At 41.6% G+C, this 20,352-nt stretch overlaps 2 protein-coding genes across 3 annotated transcripts in view; one reads left to right on the forward strand and one right to left on the reverse strand.

Moving 5' to 3' along the window:
- Positions 1 to 12,859, forward strand: part of LOC134665424 (SEC14-like protein 2) — a 127,294-nt gene extending 114,435 nt beyond the window's left edge. The window contains exons 5-11 of one of the 2 annotated variants that reach the window (XM_063522390.1): positions 322 to 442; positions 728 to 879; positions 4,151 to 4,289; positions 10,518 to 10,717; positions 11,544 to 11,689; positions 11,932 to 12,080; positions 12,669 to 12,859. In XM_063522390.1, the coding sequence (XP_063378460.1) occupies positions 322 to 442; positions 728 to 879; positions 4,151 to 4,289; positions 10,518 to 10,717; positions 11,544 to 11,689; positions 11,932 to 12,080; positions 12,669 to 12,790 (1,029 nt within the window). In that variant the 3' untranslated portion in view covers positions 12,791 to 12,859. The remainder of the gene's footprint in view (positions 1 to 321; positions 443 to 727; positions 880 to 4,150; positions 4,290 to 10,517; positions 10,718 to 11,543; positions 11,690 to 11,931; positions 12,081 to 12,668) is intronic. The other variant, XM_063522389.1, reaches the window with a different exon arrangement.
- The window catches only part of LOC134665446 (thioredoxin domain-containing protein 17-like), a 325,334-nt gene that overhangs the window by 295,579 nt on the left and 9,403 nt on the right, over positions 1 to 20,352 (reverse strand). The window contains exon 3 of the mRNA XM_063522421.1: positions 17,862 to 18,022. Coding sequence (XP_063378491.1) covers positions 17,866 to 18,022 — 157 coding nt within the window. The 3' untranslated portion in view covers positions 17,862 to 17,865. The remainder of the gene's footprint in view (positions 1 to 17,861; positions 18,023 to 20,352) is intronic.

Genomic DNA, 20,352 nt, shown 5'->3' on the forward strand with positions numbered 1-20,352 from the left:
AACTGACATGTTTTACCCATGTTCATTTCAATATGATAACTTGTCTACCATGAATAAAATGAATGAAAAACATGTCACAAACGTTAAACGAACACTGTAGGGGAGACTGGGGAGACTTAGTCCCCTAAATTCTTTCATTCAAAATTAGTCTGTCAAGTGCGGATAGTTCAACTGAGTCCTAAAAATAAAAGAGCCACTTATAATTTGTCGACCCTACCGTTGGGCCAATATTGTCTAAATCTACGGGACAGAGTTATTATCGAACGAGCACATCAGACTAGGCTAACATGAAACTAGGCTAATCCAGACTTATTTTTTTAGTCCCTGGCGTGGCGTGAAAAATGGGGCATCGACTCAACATTACCGGATTGGCAAGCACCTGAGGTTCTGGAGAAGCACTTCCCAAGCGGCAGCACTGGCTTCGACAAGGAAGGATCACCAGGTAGCAGCTAAAGTTGAATTAAACTTTTAGATTTTTTGGCGCCATAATAAAATAACCTTAATTAGGGACATGGATTCGATCATAAAGTTATATACACCAAGAAAAATCTGCAGCGATTTTCATAGCCCACGGATTTCATAGAAGTTTGAGGTTTAAAATGACACTTGCACTGCGAGGGCTATCAAAATCGATGCAGACTTTTCTCGGTCTGACTCTACGTGTTTTATACCGACAATTCCTTAATATGCAATCCCAGCATTTCATTTATGAATTTATGTTTGGCAGTAATAATAGTCCCATTCGTGGGTCTAGACGTCTGGGGCCTGTTGCACTCCGTGACAAAGACCGACGTCATCAGGATGATTCTCCGCCATCTTGAAAACTACCTGACAATCGCGCGCAAGCAGGCAGAGACGCGTGGACCTCAGGCTCTTAAGGTTTGTAATTTGTAATGTCCACCTGTCCAATTTCTTTGTCGAATGTCATTGCGTCTCACTCTCACATTAAGCAAAATGTCTTTGCTTAAGCTTAAGCAAAATGTTTTCTCACATTATTCTCATATTGGACAAATGGAATAAGCCTGTCGAATCGTTAGGGGAGACTGGGGAGACTTGATCTTAGAGGAGACTTTGTCACCTAAACTATAAAACCATAATTATGTAGTTGCCAATATTTTTTTATACCACGTCGGTGGCAGACTGCCTGATGGTAGCATAAGCTTAACATAAGCAAAATATTTTACTGTAGGCTGTACTCCTCATTAGGTAGGGTAAAAATATGGTAGACAATAAAACCTATGAAACGACCAGTAAACCCAGTTAATTATCAACCAAAACTCGTGTAGATCACGTCATTTGGCATGTCGGCCTTGACATTCGTCCGAGAAGAAGAAATAACAAAAACATTTATATAAATGTTTTAAACTTTGAAACTATTGAATTACTAACAATCGCGAGGGCAATCGGTCGCCGCGCATTGTCTCCAGGTATATTAAGGCCAAATTTTACTAGACTAGATAATGTGGCATGTTCATGTTCTAGAAATGCTCAAAGTGAAAGTTGCCACACCCTCATCATCTCAGAAATAATGTTAATTTAAAAACTAATTAGTAGAACGTCTCTGCGATTTCACTCAACATAATTATATTATAATAAGTATCTATTAGTTTTTTGTCGAATCGTTCAAGGACTCCTAGCTCTAGGCGTTTAGGTTTCAACTAGTTTCAAGTAGGTAGCCTAGAAAAACCTGTTGCTCGAATTAAAATAGGATTCTATTGAAAGTTGTTTGTGCAATACTTACTAAAAATCTCATAAATTACTTTTATGTTATTAAAATGCGAGATATATTGTATTATTAAAATTGTTAAAAATCCGAACTAACTTAATTGGCGTTACGTAAATATTTCAAACAATTTATTGCACACAGACACCCTTTATAGGGCAAAGGTCTCAAAAAGGACCAGCCTGTAACATCATCTTTTTGTATTTATTTCTTGTACAGAATTTTTTGGACTTGTGATTGGCGATGAGGCTTGAATTGAGGATATTTTTCAGTCTTGCCCGTTAAAGGGTTAAAATTGGTATTCATTATAAGTGACTTAATTTTTTTAACTATTTTATTGTATCAAAGTAGTTAAGTAATTGTTAAGTCGAAGTTTTGTTTTTTCTTTGCATGTGGCTTTACATATTCATGTAGAGTAGGTTTGGAGTGTTTGGACCTAAGTATTTAGACTTGTTTTTTTTACATCATGATGATGATGATGATGATGTCCTCCCAGACGTATCCGTCGACGGCGACACCCGGGCAAATCAGTATCAGGTATTCAGTAAAGCCTGACCTGCATGGGCTCGAACTCGAACGTGACTTGCGAAACCGAGTTTTGTTTTAAACTTCCGGCCGCAAGACATGCAGTAAAGCTCGCCATTTGAGTCGTAAGTGTATGTGTAGGAGGGCTTGGGCCGAGATTTTCGAAACTGGCGTTTAGCGTCAAGATATTCGAGGCGTGCATTTTCGAAATCGTTGAGACCAGTTTTTACATCAGACACTAATATGTCCGTTGCAGCAACTTTTTAAAAAAAAGAACTGCATCACGCAAACCGAGACTAGAGTACCTACTTTCTCTGGCCCTAATGATCTTTGAGAACCACAGTGGCTGCTGCAAAAACTGCCTCTCAACGATGAACATTACGCCACAGTCTACAAAAGTTATTATGCGATCACTTGAAAACTGCGGCATCGACAGGCAACACTACACTAATGGGATTTATAATGGCACCTTAATCTTCGAAATGTAGTGACTCTCTAGCTAATCGATTATAGCCTTTAACTGCAGGTTATTTGTAACTCTATCTATACTTATGTTTAAAATTGCGTATAACCTGAGAAAATGATTGTGCATAATCTTCCGTGTTTCGTGATGTGATTGTATTGCTGGGTCAAACAGATCACTGTGTTACATTCTTTCCTGTAGACATACCAAGAGTTAAGGGCTATAAAGGTTAATTTTCTTATTTAATTAACCCTTACCCGCGTAAAAAGGTCCTCCTTTTATTTAGAGAACTAAAAATCATTACTTACATGCCCACAAGCTGTTAACTATTGCCCACAGGAGAGAAAAATGTATAGTTCGCGCGAACACGCTAGTTTTCTCTCCTGTGGGCAATAGTTAACAGCTTGTGGGCATGTAAGTAATGATTTTATCATAGTTCTCTAAATAAAAGGAGGACCTTTTTACCTGGATAAGGGTTAAATAAGAAAATTAATCTTTATAGCCCTTAATTCTTGTGTATGTCTACAGGAAAGAACGTAACACAGTGGTCTGTTTGACCCTGCTACGTGCTAAAAGAACTGGGAAGTACCTACCTAAGTTTTTTTCGGCGTCTATGAATGTCTATTATTGCCATTATTGGGTCATTCTCTGAGAATATGTCTGCGGTCGCGTCTAATGCCACGACTCTATTCTTACATTTTGTATGAGTCACGGCAGTTAGACCGCAGACATATTTTTTGAGAATGAGCCTATAGCAATTACCTATCTCGTGTAATTTAAGGTAATAAGCGATGACGTAAAAATTATAATTAAATGTATAATTAAATTACGCAAACAAGCCCAAAGTAGCGGCCCTTTGCTACCTATGTGAAAGTAAAAAGGGCTTTCATCAAAAACGTAATCTCGGATCGAATAGTACTTAAGCAATGAAATAGTTATTTGTTTTACAAGGGGGCAGAGTTGTTGCTTAACCCCTCGTGCTAATAATGGTACCCAAGCCGGTAGTACTATTAGTTATTCTGTGCCCGAGCTAGCGAAATTCCAAAATTGAACCACGAGCACCCTACCCCACAACCCGATTGTCTCGACGCCAAAAGCTACGACTCGCAGTTGGAGCCGAGACAGCTGCATTTGTAGGCCTTATAGTTCGTTTTTTTAGCATTAGAAAGAACTTGCAAGAAGGTAAGCGATCTTGACAAGTCTTTTAATTGAAAAACGCTTTTTAAAAATCAAAAACTATTACTTATGAAATCAGAAGGATATAAATGATCGTATTAGATTCATAATTGTTACATAATTTGCCGTGACTTATTTTTAAAACGAATTTTTCAATTAAAAGACACATCAAGATTGTTTACCTTATTTCTAATGCTAAAAAAACGAACTATATAGAGCCTGTATTAGATTATTATTGTTTCACAATTATAATGTTTGTACAGGTGACAGTCCTCTTTGACCTGGAGGGCTTCAACATCCGCCAGTACGCGTGGAAACCGGCTGCGGAGATGGTCTTCACCCTACTGCAGCTGTACGAGGCCAACTACCCTGAGATACTAAAGTCCTGCTTCATTGTCAACGGTAAACATTTATTTACTTACTTATTACAAATATTTAACCAGGCACCACAGTATGAACTAATGCACCAAGTAAATTGTCGTATAAATAACACTTACACTGCGAGCCTATCAAAATCGCTGCAGACTTTTCTTGGTCTAACTCTAAGAAAACATGATATGGTGTTGTCGCACCTTGTTGATGCCGAGTAATAAAAATGGGTTTAATACAGCTTACAAACTTGTCTTCTAATATAAATAGGTAGGTGGATCAAACACATTTTAGAAAGGTCACTTCTGTGGACAACACCTTCAGCTTTACGCGGAGCTCGGCCTTCGGTCTTCGCATTTGGACACTTGTACTATTGCTCGGCATTTAATCTTCCTTATCCAAGTTACTTTGTTACAAGCCACCGCGCCATAACACTTCCTGTTACATCAGGTTTATGATCTTTTTTTAAGACGGCAATTCCGTAACTAACTCAATGGTAGACCTAACAATTAAGGAGACAATTATGCGAAAGGTGTGTGAGTATCCTGCTTTAGCTCTCAATCGTTTACACAACTTTGTTGCAAGTGTAAACGTTAACGAGTTCCTTTAAAATAACATCCTTGAAACGACCATAGTTTACATAGTTCGAACTGCATAAAATATACCTACATATAGTCCATTTTCTTTAGCATTAGAAAGAACTTCGCAGAAGTTCGCTTGGGGTTCTAAATCTGGCATTTTTAGCGGTAACAATTGGAAGTAAATTATATGTATTGACCATGCTACATTAGATAATTCAATAATTATTAACAAATAACGAGCCTGATAAAAACTGCACGCTTGCTTCTGCGGAGTTCTTTCTAATGCTAAAAAAAACGAACTATAAATAATAATAAATATTAACACTAGAGTGTTAAGTGCAAATGCGTATGTCACATCTTATATCTAAGTATTACTAAATACTTATGAAGAGAAGATAAAACTGGAATCCAATTAGCACATATTGATTAAAATTTCATGGTTATTTAGGTAACATTGGTTTTTACACGACTGCCCAAACAAAAAGAGTGTATTGTGTTCAGCGTTCATGTTTGTATGTATGTGAGTTTCTTTATTCCACCATAACTTCTGAATGCCTTAACCGATTTAGATGTATGATATGTCATTAGAATCCTTACGTCATCCCGGGTGACATAGGCTATATGACGTCATTATAAAAACAATATGGCGGACGTAATACACAATATTGCGTGACGTTTAGAAAAAAAAATCTTGCAAACCTATCGAGTGGGGTCTCAAAATGAAGAGCTTTGAAAGGCGATTTAAAATATATATGCAACATACGCGCTTAAATCTTATTTTGGTTAAATAAGGATTTACAAAATGTGCTAAGAAAAATAAATTCTTCTATCTTATTTAGTGAGCTATCAAATAAAAAGATATTTACCGCTGATGATAAAAAATATATACAAATCATCCATATGACTTGTATAGGTATATTTTTATAAAGTAATTTTAGGAACTAAATCGCCCTATTGAAATCTAAACGTGTGAACTTCGATTTAAGCGATAGGGTTTGAATAATACTAAATGAGTCGGGCATAGCACGACATACGTGGCGCGCTGCACGTGGTCCAAAACCAGGCGCCTTCGACCTTCTCATACTAAAAGAGTCGGGCGTAGCCCGACGTTGTGACACGTTTTACGCTTACCAAAGCCGGGCCCGCCTTCGGCGCCCTCATACTCAAAGCGTCGGGTGTAGCCCGACGTACGTGGCGCGCTGTACGCTTACCAAACCCGGGCGCCGTCGGCGTCCTCATACTCAAAGCAGCCCGACGTATATGGCGCGCTGTACGCGTTCCAAAGTCGTGGCGCCCTCATACTAAGAGAGTTGGGCGTAGCCCGACGTACGTGACATGCTGTACGCTTACCATATCCGGGCGCCTTCATACTTAAAGCGTGGGTCTTAGCCCGACATATGTGGCGCGATGCACGCGTTCCAAAGTCGGGCGCCTTCGGCGCCCTCGTACAAAAAGAGTCGGGCATAGCCAGTGTTTAAATGCGAAGCCCGTAGATCGAACTCCGCGTAAAGCCGAAGGCCCGGAGCGTCCGACAGGTACGCGCTTTCTACAATTTCTCCTAGTATCATAATTGAGAAGTCGCAATTCCACGCAAGGCTGAAGACCGAGCTGCGGGAGGTTAGTACTCGCGGAACTTGGTCAGATATTTGAAGAAATTGCAGGAATTGCTAGAATCCCTAGCCCTTCAACTTACGCGGAGGTCGGTCTTCAGCTTATGTATTTTAACACATGTACCTACAGTGGTTTTGTGTTTCACCGCTAACGTGCCGCAGCTTAGCCTTCAGCCTCGCGTAGAAACTCGCTTCTCCTGGACGCTTTGGGTGTTCGGCCCTACGCAGAGCTCGGCATTCAGCCATCTGGTCTGTCAGGGCTACCTACTTTTATTTGGAAGTTCATCATTTGAATGTAGGTAGGTACCAGTGGCGGCGCGTCCATAAAAGCCGATTCCCACCAGCTTGCCTGTTTTTGGACGTTTGAGCAGAGTTGTAAAGGAAATATGTAAGCCTAATTAGCCCCGGCCTGCCTATGGATATGTTTGACGCGCCGCCACTGGTAGGTACTAACACTTAAAGATATTAGCGTCGAATAGGCCCTTTTACATACAGTCTGTCATTATTGATCTTATGTGACGTCATTATAAAACCAATATGGCGGACGCAATACGCAATATTGCGTGAGGTTTAGAAAAAAAAATCTTGCAAACCTATCGAGTGGGGTCTCAAAATGAAGAGCTTTGAAAGGCGATTTAAAATATATATGCAAAATAGGTGCTTAAGTCTTGTTTTGGTTAAATAAGGATTTACAAAATGTGCTAAGAAAAATAAATCTATCTACCTTATTTAGTGAGCTATCAAATAAAAGGGTATTTACCGCTGATTATAAAAATATATACAAATCATCCACATGACTTGTATAGGTATATTTTTATAAAGTAAATTTAGGAACTAAAGCGCCCTATAGAAATCTAAACGTGTGAACTTCGATTTAAGCGATAGGGTTTGAATAATACTAAATGAGTCGGGCATAGCACGACATACGTGGCGCGCTGCACGTGGTCCAAAACCAGGCGCCTTCGACCTTCTCATACTAAAAGAGTCGGGCGTAGCCCGACGTTGTGACACGTTTTACGCTTACCAAAGCCGGGCCCGCCTTCGGCGCCCTCATACTCAAAGCGTCGGGTGTAGCCCGACGTACGTGGCGCGCTGTACGCTTACCAAACCCGGGCGCCGTCGGCGTCCTCATACTCAAAGCAGCCCGACGTATATGGCGCGCTGTACGCGTTCCAAAGTCGTGGCGCCCTCATACTAAGAGAGTTGGGCGTAGCCCGACGTACGTGACATGCTGTACGCTTACCATATCCGGGCGCCTTCATACTTAAAGCGTGGGTCTTAGCCCGACATATGTGGCGCGATGCACGCGTTCCAAAGTCGGGCGCCTTCGGCGCCCTCGTACAAAAAGAGTCGGGCATAGCCAGTGTTTAAATGCGAAGCCCGTAGATCGAACTCCGCGTAAAGCCGAAGGCCCGGAGCGTCCGACAGGTACGCGCTTTCTACAATTTCTCCTAGTATCATAATTGAGAAGTCGCAATTCCACGCAAGGCTGAAGACCGAGCTGCGGGAGGTTAGTACTCGCGGAACTTGGTCAGATATTTGAAGAAATTGCAGGAATTGCTAGAATCCCTAGCCCTTCAACTTACGCGGAGGTCGGTCTTCAGCTTATGTATTTTAACACATGTACCTACAGTGGTTTTGTGTTTCACCGCTAACGTGCCGCAGCTTAGCCTTCAGCCTCGCGTAGAAACTCGCTTCTCCTGGACGCTTTGGGTGTTCGGCCCTACGCAGAGCTCGGCATTCAGCCATCTGGTCTGTCAGGGCTACCTACTTTTATTTGGAAGTTCATCATTTGAATGTAGGTAGGTACCAGTGGCGGCGCGTCCATAAAAGCCGATTCCCACCAGCTTGCCTGTTTTTGGACGTTTGAGCAGAGTTGTAAAGGAAATATGTAAGCCTAATTAGCCCCGGCCTGCCTATGGATATGTTTGACGCGCCGCCACTGGTAGGTACTAACACTTAAAGATATTAGCGTCGAATAGGCCCTTTTACATACAGTCTGTCATTATTGATCTTATGTGACGTCATTATAAAACCAATATGGCGGACGCAATACGCAATATTGCGTGAGGTTTAGAAAAAAAAATCTTGCAAACCTATCGAGTGGGGTCTCAAAATGAAGAGCTTTGAAAGGCGATTTAAAATATATATGCAAAATAGGTGCTTAAGTCTTGTTTTGGTTAAATAAGGATTTACAAAATGTGCTAAGAAAAATAAATCTATCTACCTTATTTAGTGAGCTATCAAATAAAAGGGTATTTACCGCTGATTATAAAAATATATACAAATCATCCACATGACTTGTATAGGTATATTTTTATAAAGTAAATTTAGGAACTAAAGCGCCCTATAGAAATCTAAACGTGTGAACTTCGATTTAAGCGATAGGGTTTGAATAATACTAAAAGAGTCGGGCATAGCACGACATACGTGGCGCGCTGCACGTGGTCCAAAACCAAGCGCCTTCGATTGTCTCATACTAAAAGAGTCGGGCGTAGCCCGACGTACGCGACACGTTGTACGCTTACCAAAGCCGGGCGCTTTGAGCGCCCTCATACTCAAAGCGTCGGGCGTAGCCCGACGTACGTGGCGCGCTGTACGCTTACCAAACTCGGGCGCCGTCGGCGTCCTCATACTCAAAGCAGCCCGACGTACGCGCTGTATGCGTTCCAAAACCGGGCGCCGAATCGGCGCCCTCATACTGAAAGAGTCGGGCGTAGCTTGATGTTACGTCACACGCTGTACGCTTACCAAAGCCGGGCGCCTTTGGCGCCCTCATACTAAGAGAGTTGGGCGTAGCCCGACGTATTTGACATGCTGTACGCTTACCATATCCGGGCGCCTTTGGCGCCCTCATACTTAAAGCGTGGGGCTTAGCCCGACGTATGTGGCGTAATGCAGGCGTTCCAAAGTCGGGCGCCTTCGGCGCCCTCATACAAAAAGGATCGGGCATAGCCAGTCTCTAAATGCGAAGCCCGTAGATCGAACTCCGCGTAAAGCCGAAGACCCGGAGCGTCCGACAGGTACGCGCTTTCTACAATTTCCCCTAGTATCATAATTGAGAAGTCGCAATTCCACGCAAGGCCGAAGACCGAGCTGCGGCAGGTTAGTACTCGAGGAACTCGGTCAGATATTTGTAGAAATTACAGGAATTGCTAGAATCCCTAGCCCTTCGGCCTTACGCGGAGGTCGGTCTTCAGCTTACGTATTTTAACACATGTACCTACAGTGGTTTTGTGTTTCACCGCTCACGTCCCGCATCTTAGCCTTCAGCCTCGCGTAGAAGCTCGCTTCTCTTGGACGCTTTGGGTGTTTGGCCCTACGCAGAGCTCGGCATTCAGCCATCTAGTCTCTCAGGGCTACCTACTTTTATTTGCAAGTTCATCACTTGTATGTAGGTAGGTATACTAACACTTTTTAAAGTCATTAGCGTCGAACAGACCCTTTTACGTGCAGTCTGTCGCGTATTATTGATATTTGAAATCAAAAGGTCCCCCGACTGCAATTGAAATTAAATATACACGTACCTACAGTCACGGACATAAATGTGCATAGCTCTTTGTATTTACTGTGAATGACCGTGAGTGTACATTTACATTCCAATTAAGATTCATAAAATTATGTAACTAACATATTAACATTATTTTTAGCTTTTCAGTTCGCTTTAAAATGCAGCAGTCGTGTTTTTATTTTTTAATTATTTAACAGTTGTGTCAATGTGTTAGGCAATCAACTTTTTGACCGACACAAACCTGTCCAGTCCACAAATTTTTAACTTCTTTGTTAATCTCTCTAATCTCACCTTTAAATAATGGCTTTTCTATATGATTTAGTTTATGACGTATGTTAAAATTTCTTAGTTCAACCATTATTTTGGAATACGACTGTCGACTACCTGTGTAGGTACTTACCGATTTAGTAGGTACCTAATACCTTCATATCTAACATTCCTAAAGTGAAATGTACTAATATGACGATTTGTTCGGAAAACCAAATTGAATATATCTAATCCAAATTTGTGTATGGTCAATAAGTAAATAACACGATATACCTATCTCTCTCCATTCCAGCCCCCAAAGTATTCTCCCTCGCATTCTCCGTGATCAAAAAGTTTATGCACGAGTACACCATCTCCAAGATCAAAATCTACGGGACAGATACCAAGAAATGGCAGGCGCAAGTCCTAACGCTGATCGACAAAGACCAACTTCCGGTGCACTATGGCGGGAGCGTTGTGGATGACAACAGGGATCCACGGTGCAGTCTTATTGTAAGTATATAAAGACATCACATAGGGTTACTAAGATATACCATCTCCAAGATCAAAATCTACGGGACAGATACCAAGAAATGGCAGGCGCAAGTCCTAACGCTGATCGACAAAGACCAACTGCCGGTGCACTATGGCGGGAGCGTTGTGGATAACAATGGGGATCCACGGTGTAAGCCTTATTGTAAGTATATTAAGATATTACATAGGGTTACTAAGATATACCATCAAGATCAAGATCCCGTAGATTTTGACACCAAGAAATGACAGGCACAAGATCGAAAAAGATCAGCCACCAGTGCACTATGGCGTGCTCGTGGTGGATGACAATCCATGGATCCACGGTGTAAATATTCTCTTAATGTAAGTAGGTATCTAGAGGTATCACGTTTTTACTAAGTTAAGAGTATGGACAGCATCTCCAAGATTAAGATCTATGGTTTTGTATACTTACTCCACAGACACCAAGAAAAAAAAGATCAAACTGCCGATCACTATGGAGGAACCAGTGTGGTAAATCGTCAGGTGACAAGTAAAAGTCACTAATTACTAAAAAAATTTAAACAAAAATCGACCTTCTTTTAGTACTAATATATGGTTCACTATAATCACTATGGCTATGCACTTGTCACCCGACGAAATGATCTTATTGAAGTAGGTATAGAATAGTTATGCTGACAACAGGGAGAGCTTAAAAATTGTTAAGAATTTTGTAGTTGTCTACTTGTTCAATATCAACCTTTTTTAAGTAAGACGCAGGTCGTATTTGCAGCCAATTTAACCTTGTAAATTATCCAAATCTAATACCAGTGTCATCTTTTTCCAGGTAAAACCAGGAGGCAAGGTGCCGAAGAGTTACTACTCGCGAAACACGACCGGAGACTCCGAGAAGGAGTTCAAAAGAGTCACCATCAAAACGGGCGAGAAACACGTCGTCGACATGCTGTGCGGGGAGGGGGAGAGCGTGCTTAAGTAACTTCTGGGCTTAATATTTACGATGTTGCGATTTGAACCTACGGTTTTTTTTATGGAAACAAAGTATAATATGCCAAAACAAGATAATGGCTATTCATGAACGTACCGAAATAGAAGGACCGTTAAAATAAACCTGGGTCCATTCTGTGTCCATCGCATGTTCTTATTTGGGTTTTATAATTGTTTTCTACAAAGATCTTGTCTTGACTATCATTTTAAATTTTAAAATGTTTTTCCAGGTGGGAAGCAGGAGTGGACCACCACGAGATAAAGTTCGTGATCAAGCGAAAAGATGAGGAAGGTGCCGAGACCGTTGTCTACGGTCCCAAGAAGATCGGCGAGGGGCCAGTGGATGTCGGCATTATGCCTATCACTGGGCCTGCAACTTGTAAGTATATTTCTTCATAAAAATTCAAAGAGAAGGAAAGAGCAATGAAGTGACCTGGCAGTTCGGTGCCTGTCGACCACTGACGCCTGCTACTCTTAGCGCCACTTGCACTAACCTGAGGTTATCCGGTTAAACCGTTAACCCAGTGTCAAGTTGTACTGGATTACCATGCTGGTAACTCCAGGTTTAACCGGTTAATCCCCGTTTAGTTGGATGGTGCATGAGTGAGCCTTAGTGACCTAGCCTTTTACGTAATACGTGTGTAACCTATGTAGGTAACTAAAGTATAACGTCTACACCGCGTATCCCATTTCGCCCACAATGGTCCCGCTATTGTGAACCAGCAGTTGGTCTGTAGATCGGCGCACTTGTCCCTGGAGTGGAGTCTCAAAAATATCAAATTTCAAACCTCACATCGTCTTAGTGCTTTTTATATCTAGACTGGTGACGTAAAAATGACCTTTTTAAGTTATGACCATTATTGGCTTTCAAGGCGTCAAATGTGGCCTTTAAATCGACATAAGAAGAATTAAGGATTGATTCCGATGCACATGTCTGTGTAACTTACATACGTTGATTGTGTTACAGATTCAGTGATATTCGACAACAAGAGCTCCTTCCTAAGAAGCAAGAAGGTATTTTATCACGTCATAGTGGCCGTGCCCGAGCGAGATCTCAACATGATCGTCGAGCCCGACGACGATAAATAACCTGAACCATAGACAAAGTAGACTGTAGGATAATTGCATTGTGATACTTTTTATATAGCTTGGTAAAAAAGAGTAGAAATTAAAAAGTGGCAACACTGTAGTGTCATCCCTTTCAAACCAATTTATATAAGAAAACGGGACGGCACTACAGTGTTGCCACTTTTTAATTTCTACTCTTTTTTGCCAAGCTGTATATAACTGAAATAGATGTTTCACCGCACCAACTGGTAAAGGCTCTCTTGATGGTTCAAAAACTGATAGCAAAATTTCATTTTATTCACATGTGAGGCAAAGTAATCAAATGCAAATGATGACTTGTTTTCTTATGTTGGCTGGTAGAATTGACTCTTAAATGGTGATTTTGAATGATACATATTTAATAAGTACCTACCATTCATTAGGATTTGATTTTATTTAATATCTTATAGTTAATATTTTCCTCGGGTTGCTGTGGTGAAAACTTGTGTGTTTCACTGGGGGGCAAAATTTGTGTAACTCTCGCAACGCTCAACCCTAGTAGCATTTTCGTTGGGGCCCACGGTGCCAACGGTAGGGAAAACGTTGGGATGAGGTTCGTTCCGTAGCCAACGTTAATTTTGTATTGGCCCACCATCGCATTTACCAACATTCGCTGTGGCACAGATGCCCAACAATGGGCCTTTGTGTATTTTGGTACCGTTGGCTAAACAACGATAATATTCGTTGGCCCAATGATGACATATATCGCATTTACCAACATTGGCAGTGGCAGTGATGCCCAACAATGGGCCTTTGTGTATTTTGCTACCGTTCGCTAAACAACGATAACATTCGTTGGCCCAATGGTGACGAATACCGCATTTACCAACATTGGCTGTGGCACGGATACCCAACAATGGGCCTTTGTGTATTTTGGTAACGTTGGCTAGTCAACGATATCATCCGATAGCCCAATGATGACAAATATCGCATTTACCACCATTGGCTGTGGCACTGATGCCCAACAATGGGCCTTTGTTTATTTTGGTAACGTTGGCTAATCGACGATATCATCCGATGGCCCAATGACGACAAATATCGCATTTACCAACATTGGCTGTAGCATTGATGCCCAACAATGGGCCTTTGTGTATTTTGGTAACGTTGGCTAATCAACGATATCATCCGATGGCCCAATGATGACAAATATCGCATTTACCAACATTGGCTGTGGCACTGATGCCCAACAATGGGCCTTTGTTTATTTTGGTAACGTTGGCTAATCAACGATATCATCCGATAGCCCAATGACGACAAATTTTGCATTTACCAACATTGGCTGTAGCATTGATGCCCAACAATGGGCCTTTGTGTATTTCGGTAACGTTGGCTAGTCAACGATATCATCCGATGGCCCAATAATGACAAATATCGCATTTACCAACATTGGCTGTGGCACTGATGCCCAACAATGGGCCTTTGTTTATTTTGGTAACGTTGGCTAATCAACGATATCATACGATGGCCCAATGACGACAAATATCGCATTTACCAACATTGGCTGTAGCATTGAGGCCCAAAAATGGGCCTTTGTGTATTTTGCTACCGTTCGCTAAACAACGATAACATTCGTTAGCCCAATGGAGACGAATACCGCATTTACCAACATTGGCTGTGGCACGGATGCCCAACAATGGGCCTTTGTGTATTTTGGTAACGTTGGCTAGTCAAAGATATCATCCGATGGCCCAATGATGACAAATATCGTATTTACCAACATTGGCTGTGGCACTGACGCCTAACAATGGGCCTTTGTGTATTTTGGTACCGGTGGCTAAACAACGATAACATTCGTTGGCCCAGTGAGCACAAATATCGCATTTACCAACATTGGCTGTGGTACTGATGCCCAACAATACCAGTTGAGTTTGCTTGTGGCGTCACTAGATGGCGTTACTGTCTCCAAACATCGAAGTTATAGTTATTTTCTCGATTATTCCGGATATAATCATAATATTTTTTAAAAGTAACTTATAAATCTAATAGCTATAACTATAAAATTTATACATAAATTTAAAAAATTGTATTTTACCAACATTTTCTCAATTTAAATCTCAAAAAACATAAATCTCGCTTACGAAGTTTTGAAGTGCGGTTAGTATATATACAAATTAGAATGTATAGTAAGTGTACTTGCTTCGGCAGTACATATACTAAAATTGGAACGATACAGAGAAGATTAACAACAACTGCTGCCTAGGGCCTTCATGTGTATACAACCAATGCCTACCGTAGTGTAATTGTAATATTTATCAGCAAAGGCCCAACGTCGTATTACACAACCACTTACCTAACGTAGGGTAACTGTAGGACTCATAAACAAAAGCCCATTACATAATTAGACTGTAGGCACACTATAAATTACACAACTATTTACCTACGGTAGTATTGTAAGAATCCTACACAAGGCCCAACGTTAAAGTTACAATGTTGGCCCTTTGTGGGACAAGCTGTGTTGGGCCTTCAACCTGGTGCACGACTACCTACCGACCTACCTGACTTGCCGATGGGTAATTGTAGAATTTGCAAACAGAAGCACAACGAAAAAATTGCCCTTTTTTATTTTTTTGCAGTTGGCCCTACAGCAAGCCATACGGCCAAATGTAACAATTAACCAACCATCAAACAAATGAGTATAGGCCCAACCACGGCCCAACCAAAACCACCACCGTTGAATAATTGTATGATTTATTTAAATAGGCCCAACGAAAATATTACTCTAATGGCCCTCTGTTGGGAATCTTCGGGAGGGCCTTTGTCGAGGGCCCTCCAGCAAATCGTACGGCCAAATATAACGGTTGCCCAACTAATACGTAAACAAAGGCCCAACAAAATCCCTACAAGAAAATGCTATTAGGGAAGATTCCATTTGGAATATTTCGCTTGATCGGGTATCAATATTAGCATGAGCGGTTAAACAACAACTTTGCCCCCTAACAAATAACTATTGCATTCATGGCAAATCACTGGCATTTCAGCATTACATGCAATTTGAGTTACGTTTAATTGCGGCATTTGATCGATCGATTGAATTCGTTGCACCTACAGAGGGCTTACCGCGAACCACGTTCGACGTGTTGCCTCCCTGTCACACTAACGTACGAATATACAAGTGCGGCAGAGAGGCAACACGTCGAACGTGGTTCGCGGTAGGCCCGCTGCTTGGCAAAAAAGAGTAGAAATTAAAAAGTGGCAACACTGTAGTGTCGTCCCGTTTTGTTATGTATATTGGTTAGAGAGGGAGGACACTACAGACAGTGTTGCCACTTTTTAATATCTACTCTTTTTTGCTAAGCTGTACTTAGCCGGCGATTATCTAAAATGTCATGCAATTTGTTGAAATGTGAGTATAGCCTTTAAAAAACCAGCTTTGATATTAATTCGCTCAATTGTTTAAAATAAACGAAACGAAATCGTGCAAACATAAATAATCTTTGTACTGCAAAAATTGATCTCTAATATTCACATGCATTCCTTATGATAGATAGAATATGAATTTATTATGACATATTATGAGTTTTGTTTGATTGTTTATTTTACTACGTAATACATAAGTTTCTGTGATAAATTGGATAGGTACGTGCACTACTGCTCCAAGTGTGGTAAATTACCCAATAATTGGCACAGAAAGTAACTACAGTAATTGGCACCTATTTTTGTGGGTAAGTCACAGTTGCGTTACATTAGTTCGGTCCCTTTAATAGGGTATAGTTTACCACTCTGTTTTTTTTTTTTATATTACAGAAGACAAATGTAAATAATTTTCTTTTGCGTACCGACATGCGGGTATCAGCCATAATATAGGTACCTAATATGGGGCTGTCCATAAATTACGTCATCGATTTGACGATTTTTGACCCCCCTTCCCTAAAATCATGCTTCAAATTACCCCGTTTCCTCCTACGTCCTGCTACCATCATCCGATGCCCAGACTCCCCCCCCTAATTTGAAATGACGTAATTTATGAATAGCCCCTATGCTCTATATCCTGTATGGTCCTGTATGGTGGTAGCGAGAAAAAAATACGCTAATATTTTTGCAGTCGAGTGTACTTCAAGAAATAGACTAATTATTATGTGAATTGTACCTAAGTGATTTTTTAGGGTAGGTGTGTTATTCGTGGTTTAAATTTTTTTACTTGGTTCAATTAAACAAAATATTTTTATAGATCTGGCTTTAATTTTGCTATTTTTTTATGGTTCATCAAACAGATTTTTGTGGATTATAATCCTTTTTCCTAAATTACGTCCACTTGAATCACCCAATACGCCACGTCGCAATTGGTGTGCAAAGTTAGCGTAGGCGCGAGTAGTACGCTTGTGTAGGTAACTATTTAGTATAGTTCGTTTTTTTTAGCATCAGAAAGAACTCCGCAGAAGCAAGCGTGCAGTTTTTATCAGGCTTGTTAATTGTTAATAATTATTTAATTATCTAATGTAGCATGGTCAATACATATAATTTACTATAAATTGTTACCGCTAAAAGTGCCAGATTTAGAACCACAAGCGAACTTCTGCGAAGTTCTTTCTAATGCTAAAAAAAACGGACTATAGAGTTACACCAAAATAAGTCTGCAACGATTTTGATAGCACACCCATACAGTGAGTGTTAATTTAAACGTCAAACTTCTATGAAATTATGACGTTTAAATCACTTGCACTCACTGTATGGGTGTGCTATCAAAATCGTTGCAGACTTATCTTAGTCTAACTCTACTAAATAGTTACCTACACAAGCTTACTGGCCCAATAATGGATGACTCACACTAGACATGTCATTTTATATGACGGCTGATCGGTGATCACAGCGATGGTGCTTTCATTAAGCCCCCTCCACACTCGTGCGCGAATCGCGGCGCGAAGCCGCGGAAGCGAGTGTGGCGTCGATTTTCGCAGACAGCGAAATCGACTCCACACTCGCGTTCGCGGCTTCGCCCGCGATTCACGCGCATAGTCTAGAGGGGGCTTTAGAAAACGAAGCGCCGGAAGCTCCGTCCCAGCCCCGGCCCGGTCTAGCGTGAGTCATCCTTAAAGATGCATGTTTATTTATGAACAATTCTAAGGAGTTATAAATACTTCAAATAACCTCCGTAAATTATCGGGGTCATTAAGCTCGGTCTCCTCCAGCCTGTCTCCCTGCCATTTCAACAGCGTCGGAATACGACGGATCTTCGAGCGGGGATCCGTCCTGAACACGCACTTAGGGTTCCTGTAGCTGTAAAAAATAAATAATAAATTATCTGTGTTGGCCAAGCGTTAACCTTTTGGCCGCCGGACCTAGTCCGCAAAGACGCTCACTCACACGCCAGAGTAAATTCTAAGTAAACAACTAATAAAAAGTTTAGGGATTGCAAAATGTGTTATCGATATTTACAATTTATGGTAAAAATCTTCTCAATTTGGCTTTGTTCTTAACCAACTTTAATTTATTTCGAGAATGCCAAAACTTAACATATTTTTTACACACGACAATGTTAAAAATAAAGGTCTTTATCATTAAAAACAACCACTAAACAATATCGATTCATGACGTAATATCACCGCACTAGGCTCTACGAGAAGTCTTGTATATGTCGGCGGCAGATCGTAAAATCGGGCATATCGAGATATTCCTAGGCATATCATGAAACGCCGCCATTTCATGATCTGACTAAGATTTGCCCAGGCATATCACGATCTGCCTTATAAAAGAGGCGGCAGATCGATCAGAGCATTGGCATTCGTTGATATTCCTAGCTTCATACCGGGCGCATCGTAAAATAACCTCGTGAGGATTGCACGATATGGCTGGTGTTCGCTAGGCATATCATGAAATGACGGCGTTTCATGATCTGCCTAGGAATATCATTCTGTGAGGTTTGCACGATATGGCTGGTGTTCGCTAGGCATATCATGAAATGCCGGCATTTCATGATCTGCCTAGGAATATCATCCTGAGAGGTTTGCACGATATGGCTGGTGTTCGCTAGGCATATCATGAAATGCCGGCGTTTCATGATCTGCCTAGGAATATCACCCTGTGAGGTTTGCACGATATGGCTGGTGTTCGCTAGGCATATCATGAAATGCCGGCGTTTCATGATCTGCCTAGGAATATCACTCCCTGTTGCAAAACGACGCGGTTTTGGATGCAATGCTGAGATGCAATGCTAATTCACAACATTCAGGATCGAGCATAAATATCTATACTCGCCGGTAATAAACGGTACAACACGATAAAATAACCAAAGGATATCACGCACTGGGCTGACCTGATACTGCAGCAATGGCGGAATCCTCTCGATGCCACTAGTTCTTTTTTTACGTTCAGCACCTTCTCCTCTTTTTACACGCCGGCCGGCGGCACGTTAAACAGTCTTAGGCCTTTTGTCACGCACGATATATCACTAAAACACTTAGTTTTGAAGGCTTAATACATATAATGTGATTTAAATCGATAGCGGTCGATCCGCATGCCGCGGCGTCTCGCTAGTTCTCTTTCTCGCCAACAGAGGCACTGCTGAGACTCGTCCTGAGCGTGCCGCCCGAGAGTTTTGGACGATCCTATTGGCTAAAATGTCAATATTGTATCGCTGTGAAGTGCGTTTTGGCTTTGCATCGATAAACGGTAGAAGCGCGCAGAAATTTGATTAATTACTTAAAAACTAAACGTTAAGAACGGAACACCCCTTGAGGTTGGCACGATATGGCTGGTGTTCGCTAGGCAGATCATGAAATGCCGGCGTTTCATGATTTGCCTAGGAAAATCACCCCGTGAGGTTTGCACGATATGGCTGGTGTTCGCTCGGCATATCATGAAATGCCGGCGTTTCATGATCTGCCTAGGAATATCACCACTTGAGGCTTGCACGACATGGCTGGTGTTCGCTAGGCAGATCATGAAATGCCGGCGTTTCATGATCTGCCTAGGAAAATCTACCCCGTGAGGTTTGCACGATATGGCTGGTGTTCGCTAGGCATATCATGAAATGCCGGCGTTTCATGATCTGCCTAGGAATATCACCCCTTGAGGTTTACACGATATGGCTGGTGTTCCCTAGGCATATCATGAAATGCCGGCGCTTCATGATCTGCCTAGGAATATCACCCCTTGAGGTTTGCACGATATGGCTGGTGTTCGCTCGGAAGATCATGAAATGCCGGCGTTTCATGATCTGCCTAGGAATATCACACCCTACTTATTTGATATGCCTAAACGTAGCCAGGCAAATCGTCAAACGTTGAGGTTTGAACGATATGGCTGGTAGTCGTTAGTCAGATCATGAAATGGCGGCGTTTCATGATATGCCTAGGAATATCTCGATATGCCCGATTTTACGATCTGCCGCCGACATATACATGACAACGGCGCGCATGGACTGCCCGCAGTGCAAACCGACAAGGACCGTTTCCGCGCGGATTAAGTAATAATAGTCTCTAGGTCAACGGCGTAAGCGCTTGTCGGTACGTAAACTTTATAAGCGTATGGTTAGAGCCGCGCATCGTGTGTCGATAATATAAATGTACCGGAACTGCATTGGGGAAAATGACACGTGGGTTGAATTG

The sequence above is a fragment of the Cydia fagiglandana genome, chromosome 6 (assembly GCF_963556715.1).
Source record: "Cydia fagiglandana chromosome 6, ilCydFagi1.1, whole genome shotgun sequence".
Classification (NCBI taxonomy): Eukaryota; Metazoa; Arthropoda; class Insecta; order Lepidoptera; family Tortricidae; genus Cydia; species Cydia fagiglandana.